Source organism: Vicugna pacos, chromosome X (assembly GCF_048564905.1).
Source record: "Vicugna pacos chromosome X, VicPac4, whole genome shotgun sequence".
NCBI lineage: Eukaryota > Metazoa > Chordata > Mammalia > Artiodactyla > Camelidae > Vicugna > Vicugna pacos.
The window spans coordinates 4,089,802-4,104,845 of record NC_133023.1 but is presented as its reverse complement, the minus strand read 5'-3'; the positions used below and the strand labels follow the sequence as shown (position 1 = coordinate 4,104,845).

The 15,044-nt window shown below is 49.9% G+C and overlaps 1 protein-coding gene across 2 annotated transcripts in view; it reads left to right on the top strand.

The window, feature by feature from the left end:
* Window positions 1–15,044, top strand: part of PUDP (pseudouridine 5'-phosphatase) — a 114,769-nt gene that overhangs the window by 61,567 nt on the left and 38,158 nt on the right. Inside the window, exon 4 of one of the 2 annotated variants that reach the window (XM_031671241.2) lies at window positions 3,787–4,183. The exons of the other annotated variant lie outside the window; for it this stretch is intronic. Within the exon in view, the coding sequence (XP_031527101.1) occupies window positions 3,787–3,963 (177 nt within the window). The 3' untranslated portion in view covers window positions 3,964–4,183. Of the gene's footprint in view, window positions 1–3,786; window positions 4,184–15,044 lie in introns of those variants that run through there. 2 annotated transcript variants of the gene reach the window in all.

Genomic DNA, 15,044 nt, shown 5'->3' with positions numbered 1-15,044 from the left:
GCCCAGCAGAAGCTGTGTGAAGGACAGTTGTCACCAGCAACTTCTTTGAAGTCATGGCCGTGTGTCTTGGAGTGCCCGCTACGTGTGCTGAGCTGCAAAGGTCACTGCATTAGTCACGTGGGCGTGGAGCGTTCGTACCCACCCGCGTCCTCAGGATCTCCTGGAGGAGGGATGAAATGCGGGGTGCAGGAGGGAGGGAGGGTATTCTGCTCCCGTGACCTCTCCACCTGCCTGCCGCCCCTGCAGACCCTTTGTCGAGAGGGAGGTCTCTTTCTGCAGAAACCAAAGTGCAAATACCTCGTTCACATTTTACAAGGAGGTGGGAGTGAGTTGAAGGTCAAGTGTTGTCAGTCAGTGCTGGGTGGGAAGGGCTGGGCTGGTCACTAAGGGAGCAGTGAAATACTTGAAAAGAAGAGGACGGGCAAAGCGTGGCCTGCGTTGGCTGCGTGTGGCGACTAGAAACTGCCAGGAGATGTCTTGGTACTTGCAAGAGGAAACATTATTTCCTCCTCCTATCTGAGTATGGTGTAAGCTGTATTGTTTAGCTTATGTCTTTGTATGGTTTTATGCCCCTCGAACTCCGTGATTAACAGGCCACGTCTTCCTGGGTAACTTTTAAAGATGCACTCTTTCATTTTAATGCTTAGACAAGCCGTGCGGTCAACGTCCACACAGTGTTCAGGTTTCTAGACACGGGCTGCTTTGCCCCTGAGTCATCCTTAGAAGCGTTGGACACGTGGGTCAAGACACAGACAGTGACGGCTGCACAGAAACCTTTCAAGGCGTTTCCACAGTGTGCTGCTTGGTAATCCTGCTGTTTATAAGACGGAGGGGGAAGCCCCACAATTCCCAGGGCTGTCGCGTGACTGGGAATCAAGTCCCGTGCTGGGTGGGCCGCGTGGACCCGGCGCTGGTGCTGGTTCTCGGCCGGATTCGCGTCCCGTGTCTGTTTTCTGTCCTGCACTTAGCTGCTCTGCTCAGTTTGTGTGCGAACAAGGCCTGGGCAGAGAGGCCCAGAGGATCCAGTTCTCCGTCAATGGTGCATACCCACCCAGCCCCGTTTGCGGCCAAGTCTTCCTGCCAGATTCTCATCCTCCCCACTCGCCTGGACTGGCCCATCCACTTTTAAAACTTCAGATTCTCTTGCAGTGTCTCTGCCCTTCTCGAGCTCTCGTCGGCAGGTGTACAGAGCCCCACTGCCGTGCTTGGAGGGCGTTTTTGACAACTGCTGAGTGGGGAGGGCGGGGGAAAGGAGAAAGGGGAAAGGGGTAGGAGAAGGGATGTTAGGTGCTCCCGACACATGTATACACTCGGGGCCTCAGTTATCCATCTGACCATATTTACAATGGGCTGCCACCGCGTTCCGCCTTTCAGAGGAATCAGCATCTCAAGTGGCTCTGTCCAGACTCCCCGGTCCGCCTGCTGGCTTTCCCCCGAGTCACTTGCAGGGCCGAGCCTTTGTGGCCGACAGACACGGACACACTTCAATGGCCTCTTGCAGCCTCGCCCCCGACGCCCCGTCCTCCCTGCTGTCCCTCAGGCTGGCCTCCGTGATGTTTGCCGTTCTTTACCACTTGCGTCCTGAACATTATGTGTCACACCTCAGAGCTATGAGGGGATGATTCATTCCAGAATTAGGTGGGGGCAAATGGTGAACTGAGAACAGAAACCAGTAAGCGGTGCACGCCTGGAGGGTGTGTCAGTTACGCTCCCTGAATTGGGGCCATAAATACCCAGCAAGTCTGTCCTCACCACGCCCCCATTCCTCCTTTTATTTCCTGGACCTTCAGCGGCATGTGGACCGGGCCTCCAGGTGTGAATGCACTGCCCGCGGTTCTCGGATGAGGACAGAGGTTTTGGGCCCCTGTTTTGCTTAGTGCCACGGTTTCTGAGCCACCAGTTTCTCCTCGCAGCTGCCCGCGTCCTCATGGGAAGGAGCCCGGCACAAACACAAAACAAAACCTGCCTTCAGGACTCCAGCTTAGCACCGTTACCCCAAGGGATCAACCAGATCTCCTCCTCGGCCCCAGCTGGAATTCCGTGGGTGTACTGCACAGGGCTTCCAGATCCTCAGGTCTTTCAAAACAGAATGTCAGTTGAAGTCAGTTGACATTTAAGTGCCTGCTCGTGGTCCCACATCAAACAATAGGGACATTTAGAATACGGTCAGGTCATAACTGTAAAAAGGCAGGGACAGAAATATCACCAACAGAAAGTGTCAGCATCAGATAACCAAGAAGCCACACCTGGACCGTATAAGCAGCCATTTCCCCACCCTGACATGGAGACCATCACCTCACGGTAGAAGCAGAGAATTTGTTTAAAAGAAAAAAACATTGCCAGGGGGCTTCAGAAGTCCTGCGAGGACGTTGGTGGGCCTAGCTGTCCTGTGTGCCCAGGGCTGTCCAGGTTTCGCTCCTTCTCCTGGGCCCCAGCCCACGCTGTGCAGGTCCCTGGTGCTGACCTGCTGTCACGAGAAGTAGTAACTCACTTTGTCCTTGCCTTGGCCCTGGGGCAAGTCGACTCATAAATAACTCAGCCCCAGAGGAAAGTAAAGGAGGGAAGGAAAGAAAAGAAGTCAGTGACCTGTTCCAGAGCAGACCACCAGTAACAGTGTGACAGAGAGAGAGAGACTGTGTGTGTGTGTGTGTGTGTGTGTGTGTGTGTGTCTTTTCCACTGCCCTAAAGGCATCAGAGGACACACACCTCCTGGTGTCAGGCTGTACTTGTTGGCTGGCATCCAGGCGTCCTTTCCAGGTCACCAGCACGTGGGGCTGGGACTACACCAGCCAGTCAGTTGCGGGGCAGGTTACTGTGATAAAAGCCTGGGGGACAGGGGGCTGGGAGGAGATGAGTGGAGACGGTCAGTCCAACCTGGGCAAGCCCTGGGTGTCCTCGGGCACTTGTGGAGAAGGGGCCAGGAGAACATCTCAGCAGTGACGAGAGCAGCCCTCTTAGGTGTCTGGTTCACTGGGAGAGAATAAAGCTGATTTCATGCTCAGTGTGGAATTCCAGGAGCCACGGACACTTTCCCAGTGCATGTTTTCCTGGGAGGGAAGGCAGTATATGGATAATACACCTATTCCTGCGTGGGGTGGACTCCTGTCTGTCGTTTGGGGCGAGTCCTGATGTGAAACTTGCAGTTGCACGGTCACAGGATGGCACTTTGAGGACCTTCCTGATGCACACAGGGCGCAGACACCCCCGTGTGGATGTGGGCATCTGAATGAGACAGAAGACATACCGCACCTGGTACTAAATCTCCGTGCTCAGGAAACGTCTGGTACACGACTGGCACACCCAGGGGCTGAGTCTGTCACTAAAACACCCTAACCGTTTGATTTCCAAACTACAGTACTTGGAATGTTAGCAGCTCTGAAACTGTATTACATCGAGAAAGCTCCCCACTACCCCCACAATTTCCTCTCATGTTCTACATGGCCAGTTGTCAATTGAACAGATTCTTACGATTTGAATAAAATAAAGTTTTAGAGCGAGAGTCCAGCCTCGCCACCCAGCTGTGCCACATTTCAGCAGTGCTTTGGGCCGGCGATGGAACCCTCTCCCCTGTGCGATGCCCACGGACCCTGTGAGGGACGGAGCCCTCTCCTCCCCGTGGTGCCTAAATGGGAAAGCCTGCATTTCCTTTCTGTCTGTCTGCATGCTGACACGGCTGCCGTGGTGAACTACGTCCTGAAATGGTGACACTGGGTAGTGAAAACCCAGGCTCCACGTGTGCTTACGGAGAAGGCCGTCTCAACCCTCTTTGTCTCCCTCACCCCACAGTGCCTGGTCTTTGAAGACGCGCCCAACGGGGTGGAGGCGGCCCTTGCAGCCGGGATGCAGGTGGTCATGGTTCCCGACAGAAACTTAAGCCGACACCTGACCACAAAGGCCACGCTCGTGCTGGGTTCCCTGCAGGACTTCCAGCCCGAGCTGTTTGGTTTGCCGCCCTACGAGTGAGGAGCTCCCTGCGCCCACGCCTGGGACCCCCTGCCCCGCAGATGGGCAGAGGAAGCGCCAACTCCCAGATCTCCACACGAACAGTCCTTCCAGCCGTGCGGCCGCCTTCTTACCCACGAGGGCCTGGACCACTCAGTCTGAAGTGGTGACGAACTCCAACTTGACAGGTAGAGAGAGAGCGAAGTGCAGATGCCCCAGAACGCAGCTCAGAAGTGTCATTTGAATAAGCATATATACTGTGTGAACAGTTTGGATTCGTTTCTTTCTCTTCCTTGTTATTCTCAACCCTGACTGGAAAATGTAAAATATGTACACATCTATGTATATGCTTTTATGTGTATATGTGTATGTGCATATGCATTATATTTAAATTCATTGTATGCTGTCTCCGTCTCCGAAGTGTTTCATCTTCACATGCAATGGCAACTGATAACAGTGAGGTGGTAATTCTGTTTGGTTTGTAATCCAAGTGGTAAAGCCATGTTATGGGTGAGCTTTTAATAAATCATTCTCCTTATCAACAGGTGTTGACATTTTTTATGTGCCCTTAAGAATCTCTGTGGGCCTCTGCTCCGAGAGCCACTCTGAGCTGTGCGATCTGTAGTTTCCTTTTAGTGCGAACATATCTGTAGCCTATGTCTTATTTCAAGGTGCTTATCCACGTTTGAGAATGTTTTCTACCTCAGAGAGTTTAGGCCCCTCATTTAAGAACATTTATTTTTCTAATACATTCTTTGATGCAAATAGCATTGGACTTCAAGAATGCATTCTTGGTACGACCAAGAGCCGTAGCCCCTTTTTGGAACACTTTATCGAATACTACCCTTTGCTGATTGACCCCTTCTAATAGATTGACTCAGCCTTTCGTGATGGGAACATTGTAAGAGGCACTGAAAATGCTGCAAGTACCATCACAGGGTGTTCTCACTGGTGCACCGTCCCAGGGGTTTCCTGTTACGGATTGTTGTTGAGCTAATTCTTAACTCTGTAAGTTGTAGGGAAAAACGGTAGTAATGTCTCTGATCATCATGGGGAATGACTGATGGTCAATGACTGCCTCTGGCTCTTGACCAGTTTTGCATCATTTCGGCAAATTCATGTCAACATTCTTGATTGCCTGAGTCAGTATGTGTCTGTTCGTTGCAGTCTCCTTCGAGTCGGCTGTCACGTCTTACTGGTTCCCTCACCAGTTAATTGAACTGAATAAACGTTTTGACACTTGTTCACATTCTCCTGGTTTGGGAGTATGATTTTTACCCTTAGAAAAGAACATTACCCTCTAACAAATGCAAAATACACCTGGGACTGATTGACCTTTGTTCTCCTGACTCAAGCAACACTCAGACTGTAAAATGACATTTACATACTCTAAGTGAAGCAGGCTGCCTTCACAGACAGCAAATAAAGGCTGTCGTTGAGGCAGTTACTTGGTTCGGGATGGCGTGCGTTCACAATATGTGTGTTGGTGTTTTCTTTCCCTTAGGCCACTCTGCATGCATAAGACAAACAGATTCAGTGCCGCTCTAAGTGATGTGGGTCTGGATCAACATCACTCTTCCTCTAGGCTGCATTTGGCCAGATGGTGTTGTCTCTGTGGTTCCTAACCAAGTCTGCGGCCAGACACTTTGTGCTTTTGTTGTGCAAAGTTAAAATACAGATGTTTGGCCAAAGCACACATGCTCTTCCTTATTTTTCTACATGGGTCTGGTTGCTTTGCGACTTTTACCACTGATGTTTTTCCAGTGAACAACCCCTCAACTCCACAGAGGTGTCATGATGAAAATTGAGACCAGAATGACTCGTGCCAGAAGTGTTTAAAGAAGAGTTGTCCACTTTCTTAGCTCCTTTAAAGTGTGTTCCATTAGGAAAACATGCAGGGATTCGCACAAGTTATGCTGTTTTGTGCCCTCAGTTGCCGCTGTTTGCTCACACTCTTGTTTGCCCCTCAGAAGAGTTTTCAGTACCCGTGACAACCCCCAAGGGGTGATGTCATCCATCTCTTCTTCATCCCACTTAAATAAAAGATATGGACACTTTCAGAACATGCTAATCACTGTTGATTAGAGTTTTTCCACCTCTAGTAAGTCCTTAGCTAGAGTCCAGTGATTTACAGAGACAAGGTCTGGAAGACGCCTGTTTCACACTTGAGAGAACTGACTTTTTAAGGGAAAGGAATCACTTCTGCTCTGCAGCAGTGCTCACTGCTTAGCTACCTCAGTTCACGTCCCTTTGAGTATAATGGATGGTTTGATGCTACATTTGGCATGCTTTGAATGGTGTTTCCAAATTTTAAAAACAAATTTGCACACAATAACAATGTTTATAACAACAAAAAAAATGAGTTTTAGGCTATTGGTACTAACTCTCCCTGTTTAACACGGTCTGCATGCTACCGTTCCAGAGCATAAAGCCCAGGTCTACTTCGCCTTCTATGAAAGTTTTCTGACCTAAGTCTGGCACGATTACTGTTACTATTATGATCATCACCACCACCATCATCTTCTGCAAAGGGAAAATGAGAACTAGAGAGCAAGGGATTTCAAATTAGACCGACTTGTTCCCATCCCAGCTCCGCTTCTGAACGGTGGTGGTGTCGCTTTGCTTCGCCGCGTTCCACCTCAGATGCCTGACCTGTGAATTGGGGGCAATAAATACTTGGTGGTGCTGCTGTAAACAGTTGCTGGGGCCACGCTGGGGTGAGGACACTTAGCTCATAATGAAAGACTTATAAAATGGCAACTCCGGTTCTTATGATTGCAGAGTCCGGGTACCGATGTCCACTAGTTTCTGATGGTTGAAGATAATCTGGTGGACAGAGGGGTTGGTTGTCTGAATAGCTCACACTCTCTCTGAAGGCAGATCTTCACGGTGCCTCAGAGCGTCCTGGTTTCTCGCTGAGTCTCTTTAATAGATCATGTCTTGTACATGGGAGCACCTTGTTTTCACCTCCTTTGTCAATCGTGGGGTGTTTCCATTCCTTGTAAGTCTTTTCGTCAGAAAAACTCATCCAGGTGGAGTTAATCCAAGACTGTTACTTGCCTACTGTAGGCTCATTCTCCGTAGACCCTCAAAACCGAGTAAGAAGACATCGTAGGCTATTTATCTTGTTGCACTTGAGTTGTAAAGTATTTGAGTTGCTTCCATATCTTTTTTTTTTCTTTTTTCAGTACGAGGGTTAGCATCCAGTGTGTGTGACAAGGGGCAGCACACCCCCCCCACACACACACAATGGTGAGTGCCTGTCACACATTCATTTAGAGACCGTGAGACCGTCCCCTTGGTGTTAAAGTGCTGTCTTAAACGGTTGCTTTTGCTGACTGCAAATGCCTGTACTTCCCAAGTTCTGCACGGGTTTCTACCACATTGTAACTAACAGTGAGTATTTTTTACATCAAAATGTTTCCAAGTATTTGCCAAGATGCCAATAATCTATTTCCCTTTGGGATGAAAATGATCAAGTATTGAAGAATCCTAATAGTCTCTCATCTTTTTTAATAAATGTGAAATCTTGGGAAACGTGCCGCCATATACATTTACTTATTGAAAACCTTGTCAGACGGATGGTGAATTCATATATTGTGCAAAGTCACTTAACACGCTGTGTTCTCAAAGTCCTCTTCTGAAAGCAGTTGACATGCATTCCGTATTCAAATCCTTAATCAAGTATGGATAGATATTTAACTAATAGAATGCCTACTTCACTGGAAGCTGAGTTAATACCCCGCTTGGTGGCAAAACAGCATTCTTTAAATGTCGGAAACAAAACAGGAAGGGTTTCCCATGTCAGTAAGCTCCCATCGTCATTCTAGAAATTCTAGTCAATGAGTAATGCCCTATGTGTTTACATACGTGAGTCTCCTGATGTCAAAATCGCTCAGGTGTTTGTCTGAACGTGTCTGTGTCACCATGGTTTTCAGTGGATACTGGATTCTGCTTTGAGATTAATTTTTCTTTCACCCTCTAAAGGTACTGTTTTCCTCGTTCCCAGAGTGTCATAGCTTTGATTAAGCACCAGCCCGTTTTCCTACGTCTGAAGTCTGTCTCTTTTCTCCAGCTGCCGTTAAGATTTCGTGCTTGGTCTTTGGTCTTCTGAGGAATGGCCCGTTTTTTTTGGTCTTGTTTGGACTTTGTGGCGCTCCCCGAGTCTGTGGTCTGCTTTCTGTACCCCTGAACTCCTCAGCCACGAGCTCTTCTAGTATTCCCGGGCTCATCTCTTGGCGGCCCTTCCGTATGGACTCAGCTGTCCGTGCGGTCAGTGAGTCATGCTCAGGCGGGACTTGCGGTGGCAGAGGATAGGGCTCACGACCTGGGAAGCTGGCGTGGGCTGTCAGGACAGACGAGATGCCAGTGCCACCTGGGCCGCAGGAACAACATGCAGTCAGGGCACACACCTAAAGAGGATTAGCTATCTCAGTGCGACTGGGAGCTAGGCACAGTGTTGTTAACCAGGAGGAGGCCGACGCCCTGGAATCAGGTACACCTGGAGGTCACAGATCCACCAACCCTGGGAGCCTGCAGGGCCAGGAGACTGCAGAGGGCCGGGGTGGGACACCAGCAGGACCCACGTCCCCGCAGCGAACCTTCCTCTCGCCTCTGCTCAGCGGGCATGTTCTGTGTCTTCCGGGAGGACAAAACCAAACCCCTGGCTGTGCAAACGTGCTTACCTAGAGGAGAGAGGCAAATAGCCGGACAGTTGTCGGAATAAGGAAAACCCATGGACAACAGTTTTAATTAGTACAGAGTATTCACGTAGGCTGATCAGTTGAAAACTGCAAAATGCCCTCAGTGTCTGCATAAGCAGGTCATCTCACAGTCTCCGAGTGCTGATCACGAGCTCAGTGCTTTGTGTCTATGAACACACGCCCCTGGGCCTTTGCTCGGCTCTCTCGTGTCCAAATCCACCGTGTGTGGTGGCGGAGAGCACTATTCCCTGTGAGGAAACTGAGGCGCAATTCGGGGACGTGATTGTAAGACCGGTGGGGAGGGCAGCTGCGGAGTGGACATGAGATGTCCTCACTTCTCAGCCCAGAAGCCCTAACCATGCCCAGGACTGGGACCTTTAACCACAGGGAAATAGGTAAAACTGCGGGTAATTAAAGTACAAGGCATCCCTGCCGTAGCTGCACTGTGCGTTTTTGTCAGGAAGGCTGTTTTCCCGAGACAAGGTACAGGTGTCCACGAGCTGGGCGGATGTTAGCTCGCGGGGTGCTCGCGCTTTCTCTCTGCCCGAGACGGCTCCCCCGTGGCTGTGGTCGTCCGTGTTCGCCACCTGCCTCCGGAAAACACCGCCAAGTGTCATTCTCGAGGGCTAACACTTATGGGGCCTGCGTGGCGAGCTGTCTACTCTCTGCGGAGTTCCTCACGAACGCCCAGTCATGCTGGAGGAGCAAGTCCTCAGCCCATTCCCGAGCGGGTCCGAGATGGCAGTGAGCTGCGTGTCTTCACCTGCCCGGCGGGTTCCCAAAAGTCCTTCTGTCCCCGGGCTCCGGTCCCTGGGGAAGAGCACCGGTAATTAGTAGGGACGGTCTTTAAACGCCGTTCAGCGACAGAGCTCTGACATTTTCCATCCAGCCCTCCCTTCCCTGAGACGATTTCTTTCGTTTCCGTACCTTGATTTCTCCTCTCCAAATTCTGGTTGTCTGTACTCCCCAGCCCCACGGCTGCCAGCCTCACAGCATCCAGTGAGAGCTCGCCACCTGAACTCCAGGAGCGGAGAGTCAGCCTCCAGCCCACTGCCCCTGGCATCCTGGTGGAGGTCCCAGAGACAGCAGCTCCAGCCTTATACTCCTGCGGTCAGCATGCTGTCCACCGCCCCACGTCCGCTGGGGACAGCCGCCCGTCTGTCTCTGGCCAGCGCTTTTTGGAAGTAGTGGCTCAAAACATACCCCGGGACTTTTCAAGGGGAGATTAACCTTGCCAGCCTTCCCTTTGGTTTGGTTTTGTCTCCCGGCTGTGGTCTGACCCCTGCGCAGTGTGTAATTTAGGACTCACACACAGGGAGGTACACAGCGGCCTGTTGTTACCAACACTGCCAGGTAGAAGGAAGCAGCACAGTGTTTAAGAGAGACGGCAGTGAGCACCTCATTTAATTTGGGGCTCGTAGGGCCAAGGGAGGGGGCCTCGCTATGGAAGTGGCATTCAAGCTCAAGTCAGAAGGCAGTATAACGCTAGCCTGGCCGGTTTCTGGAAAAGCAAAACCCAGAGGGACGGACACTACCCAGCATTTCCACTCGTAGGTGAGCACCCAAGAGAGATGAAAATGCACATCCACATGGAAACTTGTTCCCAGAAGTTCAGCCCTGTTCGTGATCGTCAAAAAGTGGAGGCTACAGAATCCATCAGAAGCGACGGGCTTGCTGGAAGTTGGCTCTGCGACAAAACCCCAGGTTCCAATGTGATTTGTACCTTTGGCAACACCCAGATGCGTTCGTCTGATTAGCTCACACAGAAGGCTCTTCCAGTGTCTGTAGCGGTTACGTTATTTGGGCGAGAGGTGGCTAAGGCTCTCGGCAGGGGGATTCAGAGTGTGAGACGTGAATCAGAGGACCCAGTCTATGTTCTAATGTGAAATATGTGCATTTAAAAAAAAACATTAGCCGACGTAGCAGTAAATGGTGTTGGTGAGAAGAACGAACGGAGGGGACAAGGTGGAAGGGGAGACGTTCAGGTCACGTCATGGCGTACATCCCACCCCCGTTGACCCAGTGCTCTTGTGATTGTCTGTCAAGATACACCCATGCCCGGCTTCGAGGACAGCACAGAGCTTTAGAAGAGTCCAGGTTTCAACAGGTGAAAGGTGCTCGATGGAAACAGGTCAAAGGGCACTGATGGTGGCCCCGGGAAGCCAAGGGGAGATTTCATCACAGTGGCAGCCTGCCTTCAGATGCTACCAAGAGTCCAAGAAAGACCAGGTCAGAGAAGTGGACATACGGCTTGGTGACCTGCAGTTGGCCAGGGTCAGTTCAGGGGACCAGGACAGGCTGGGGAAGATAAACGTGCAGAACTGGGCACCGTCAGTGGAGGAGGCTCTGGAGAAGGTTTACGGAGCAGGGGAGCAGAGATAGGGGCTGTCCCTCCAGGGCAGAGGGGAGCCAGGAGGGAGTCTTTTGTCTTAGTTGGAATCTGCTGTGGACGGAATGATTCAAGGCAGGTAGAAGAGGAGATGCTTCAAAAGTCCAGATGGTGAAGAGTTCTGTAGAGTAACCTTATCTTGATCCTAAAGGTGACAAGGACCCGTGGTAGGTGGACAGAGCTGAAATCCATCTTCCAAGAAATGAGGCCCCAGAGAGAAAGGGAAGGACGGAAGAGGGTGAGCATATGGCCAGGTGGAGGGGAAGGAACTTGTGAAGTGTGTTGGCATTTCCCCTCCTAAAGAGTGTTTAATCCTGCAAATCCCACACAGCCCAGTATCTAAAGGTCTCCCGGACGCCGTCCGCCCGAGCTCTTTAGATCCTGCTCCTCAGAACACATGTTTGTTTACAGCTCTGCCAAGGAAGCAGCTGGCTGCTTGTATGATTTAAACCCTCGAGAAAGACTTCTGAGCCCAAATCTCACTTTCTGCCCTGACCCAGGCTCGTCCCTGCTCGCCGCCTGTCTGTGCAAAACCCCGTGGTCATTTTGTCAGCTACGTCCAGGAGTCTGCCTTGTGAAAATGCAACTGCCCCAAAGGATGCAGCTCAGCTTCCCGTCTTAACCTCTTTAATCAGAGCCCTTCCTCCTTTTCCACCAAGAACTGCTTGCAAGAGGGAATCACATTTTGATGCAGGGAAGGAAGAGGAGGGTTAGTAACAGTGAAGAGCTTTGGAATAGGAAGCCCACAGTAGAGGAAGCATGTCTGAGCAGGTCCTTCACGGGACCTGGGGGAGGTTGGTGGTTGCCCGAGGACACCCGGGACCTCCCCTAGTGCTGGCTCCTGTGACTGAATGCCTGAGCAGGAGGCAAGCATGCCTCCACCGTGGGCAGCACAAAGGCAGCGAGACCCAGTGTGCCCTGGGCCCTCTGGGAGAGAGTGCGGGCAAGCACAATGCCTTCAGCTTTGGTTTCTGGCAACCCTTTTGTGGGGGTCCTACCCCAGGGCGGTGTGTCCATTTGCACCCACCCCTGCCACTGCAGTATTCTCCTGGCTCTTCTCAGTGCTGGGCCAACATTGGACTGGGGTGTCTTGGGCTAAGCCAACTCCTGGGGCACGCTCCATGCTCTGGGGTGGCACAAATGCCCGCGTCTCGGGTCTGGAGATGGAAGTGATGCTGCGCTGGACCAGTATTCCCGGGGAGTTAGGGATGGGCTGGTCCTGCAGCCATGCTTCATAAAGAACCCTGTCTGCAGACGATGTCCATGGTGGGGATGCAGTACAGTGGGTGGAGAGTCAGTGCCCTGAATTTCCTCCGTGCTGGGTGCTCAGCCTCTTTTGGGTGAACCATTAAAAGGACAGGTGTCTGTGCGATGTCCTTTGCTGTGCCTCGCCCCCATCCTTGCCTGTGAGGTTCAGAGGGGGTGAGCTCACAGAAAGAAACTGACACACACCTTCTAGGATTGGAATGATGCGTCTTCCGAATCATAACCCACATTGGATGGTGGCTTGGAGAAAATTTAGAAGGGAAGCATCATTCTGTGCCATTTTCTCCACTTACCAGACTCAGAATTTTTCCAGCAGAATGCCAGTAATAGACCCTCAGAATAGACACTTACCCACAACAGCGCTTGTAAAGTGTTAGAGCTCATCCCTGGGTAGTCATTTCCAAAACAACATTGTTATGCACTATATTAAGAGAGTTCCAAAATAAGCTTGTACATACCAGATTAATTCTCAGATAAGCCAGGGTGATGGCTGACTCAAATCTGACGTACTTAAAAAAAATCTATTATGAAATACTCCAAAGAAACCTTTCTACATTAACAAGTAAAGGGCACTGAGGGAAACACGTCCATGCCAATGGGATATGGAGCCCTGAGTTAAATATAGGATTTATATTATAAATAAAGGCTGATATTTCTTTCAGGTGTATGATTTCTCCCCTACAGCTGCCCTATTTTTTTAGTCCACTGTAAATCCATTGCAATGGGACATGACTAACTAGCGTAGATTAATTTCCACCCCCCCATACTGGTATGAATTCTGAGAAATACACTGGTGTCTTTCTGAGTATGGAATCTTTTCCCTACTCGTTCAGCGGGAGGCATGGTAAGAACCCTCTGAACCTTTTTCTAAACCTTTTATTTGGTTGAAATGAATCAGCTGCTACAAGCAAGAGGTATCAAAACCAGCATCTTTCTTTCATCTCTTTTCAAAAATCCACACACCTCACCTCGTTTTAACTGTGTCCAGAAGGTGATCTTGAATGCTGCGAAAATAAAAAGAGGTCCCTGCATGCGGCACCCTTGGGGACTCTGGGGACGGTTTAGGCGGTGAATCCGAATCCCTGTCTTGCCGCCAGCCTGAGTCCCGTGCCCGCAATGCTGCTCCTGCTGTTCTGTGTAAATATCTGCTGTGCTCATCTGGGCCTGCAGACTTTTTGCACGACAGCATGTTGAACTCAAAACAGGGAAAACGCCTTCCAACGCAAAAACTGGAAGGAAAAGGCAAAAATAGAAATTACGGTAGGAAGAGGAATATATATTATATATACATCTACATATCCATATAGATAATCTATAGTCCATACCTGTCTGCCTGTCTGTCTGTCTATTTGTCTATCAATCAATCCATCTTATCTGTCTGTCTGCCTGTATCTATCCATCTACATATCTATATAGGTAGATATCTGTAATTGTCTGTCTGTCTGTCTGTCTGTCTGTCTGTCTATCTATCTACCTTTCTTTCCATCCATCCAATCTGTCTGTCTATCGATCGATCTATGTATCCATCCAATCTGTCCATCTATCCATCCATCCATCTATCCATCCTATCTCTCTCTCTCTCTCTATCTCTCTATCTATCCATTCATCCATCTTATCTATCTATCTGTCTGCCTACCTACCTACCTACCTATCCATCCATCCTTCCATCCATCTGCCTACCTTTCCATCCACCCAAGCACAAATCTACCCATCTATCTACCTACCTACCTTTCTACCTATCTTATCCATGTATCTATCTATCCATCCATCCATCCACCTGTCTGCCTGCCTGCCTGTCTGTCTGTCTGTCTATCTGTCTATCTATCTATCTATCTATCTATCTTTCCTTTGGTACACTTCAATCCAAATAGCTTAGGGAAAATTGATTGTATCTATATGTGAAATCTAATCGTTTTAAATTAAAGAAATCACTATGGCTACATACCATTCCTTTGACAGAATTAAAATTCTCCATCACAAGTTAAATTCTCCAGTCTCCCTCATTAATAGTATCTTTGCACACTGCTCACACGTAGCATTTAATAGTAGTTTTGCACACTGCTCACAGGTAGCATTAAAAAGTGTCATTGTATGCTTGCAGAATGTTCTGTGCGTATGAGAGAGAGAGAAAGGACAGAGAGGAGACCTACAGAGGAGAAATGGAACATCTATCTGTACCTGTGGCTTTTTGAATATAAGTATGTTAGATATTCTCTTCAAGTTCCCCCAACCCCTGCCTTCTGGCATCAGATTAACTGGGGAGAAACACAAGAGGTGGATTCAAAGGAAGGAATTGCTCTTTCAATTTCAGATGGTTGTGTAAACATAGCTCCCTCTCATTCCTTGTGTGAAACCAACCAAAAACAACCAAGAGAGTGAGAAACAGAGCAACGTTGTCTTTCACGAGACTGGCGTCTCCTGGGTCACAGCACAAGCCGGAAGAGGGCCATGGCCATGTGCATGAGAAATTGGATGAAGGTGGCGGGGACACCAAGGGAAGGCGGCTTTTTCTGTGTGACCTGGGCAGAGCTCAGAGTTAACTAAAGTGGGTGACCCACATTGAAAGGAAAGGCAGTGATCCCTTGCTTAGGAGAGGAAGGTCGAGGTGTGCAGACTGGTTTGGAAGCCCCCCTGTGTCACGCTTCAATCATGGTATAGGATGGGGGTAGGGGAAGCGTTCATAAGAAAAAGCCAACAGGCCAGCTTTGCTCCAAGCAGAATGTGGGTTTGGAGATGTCTAGAGG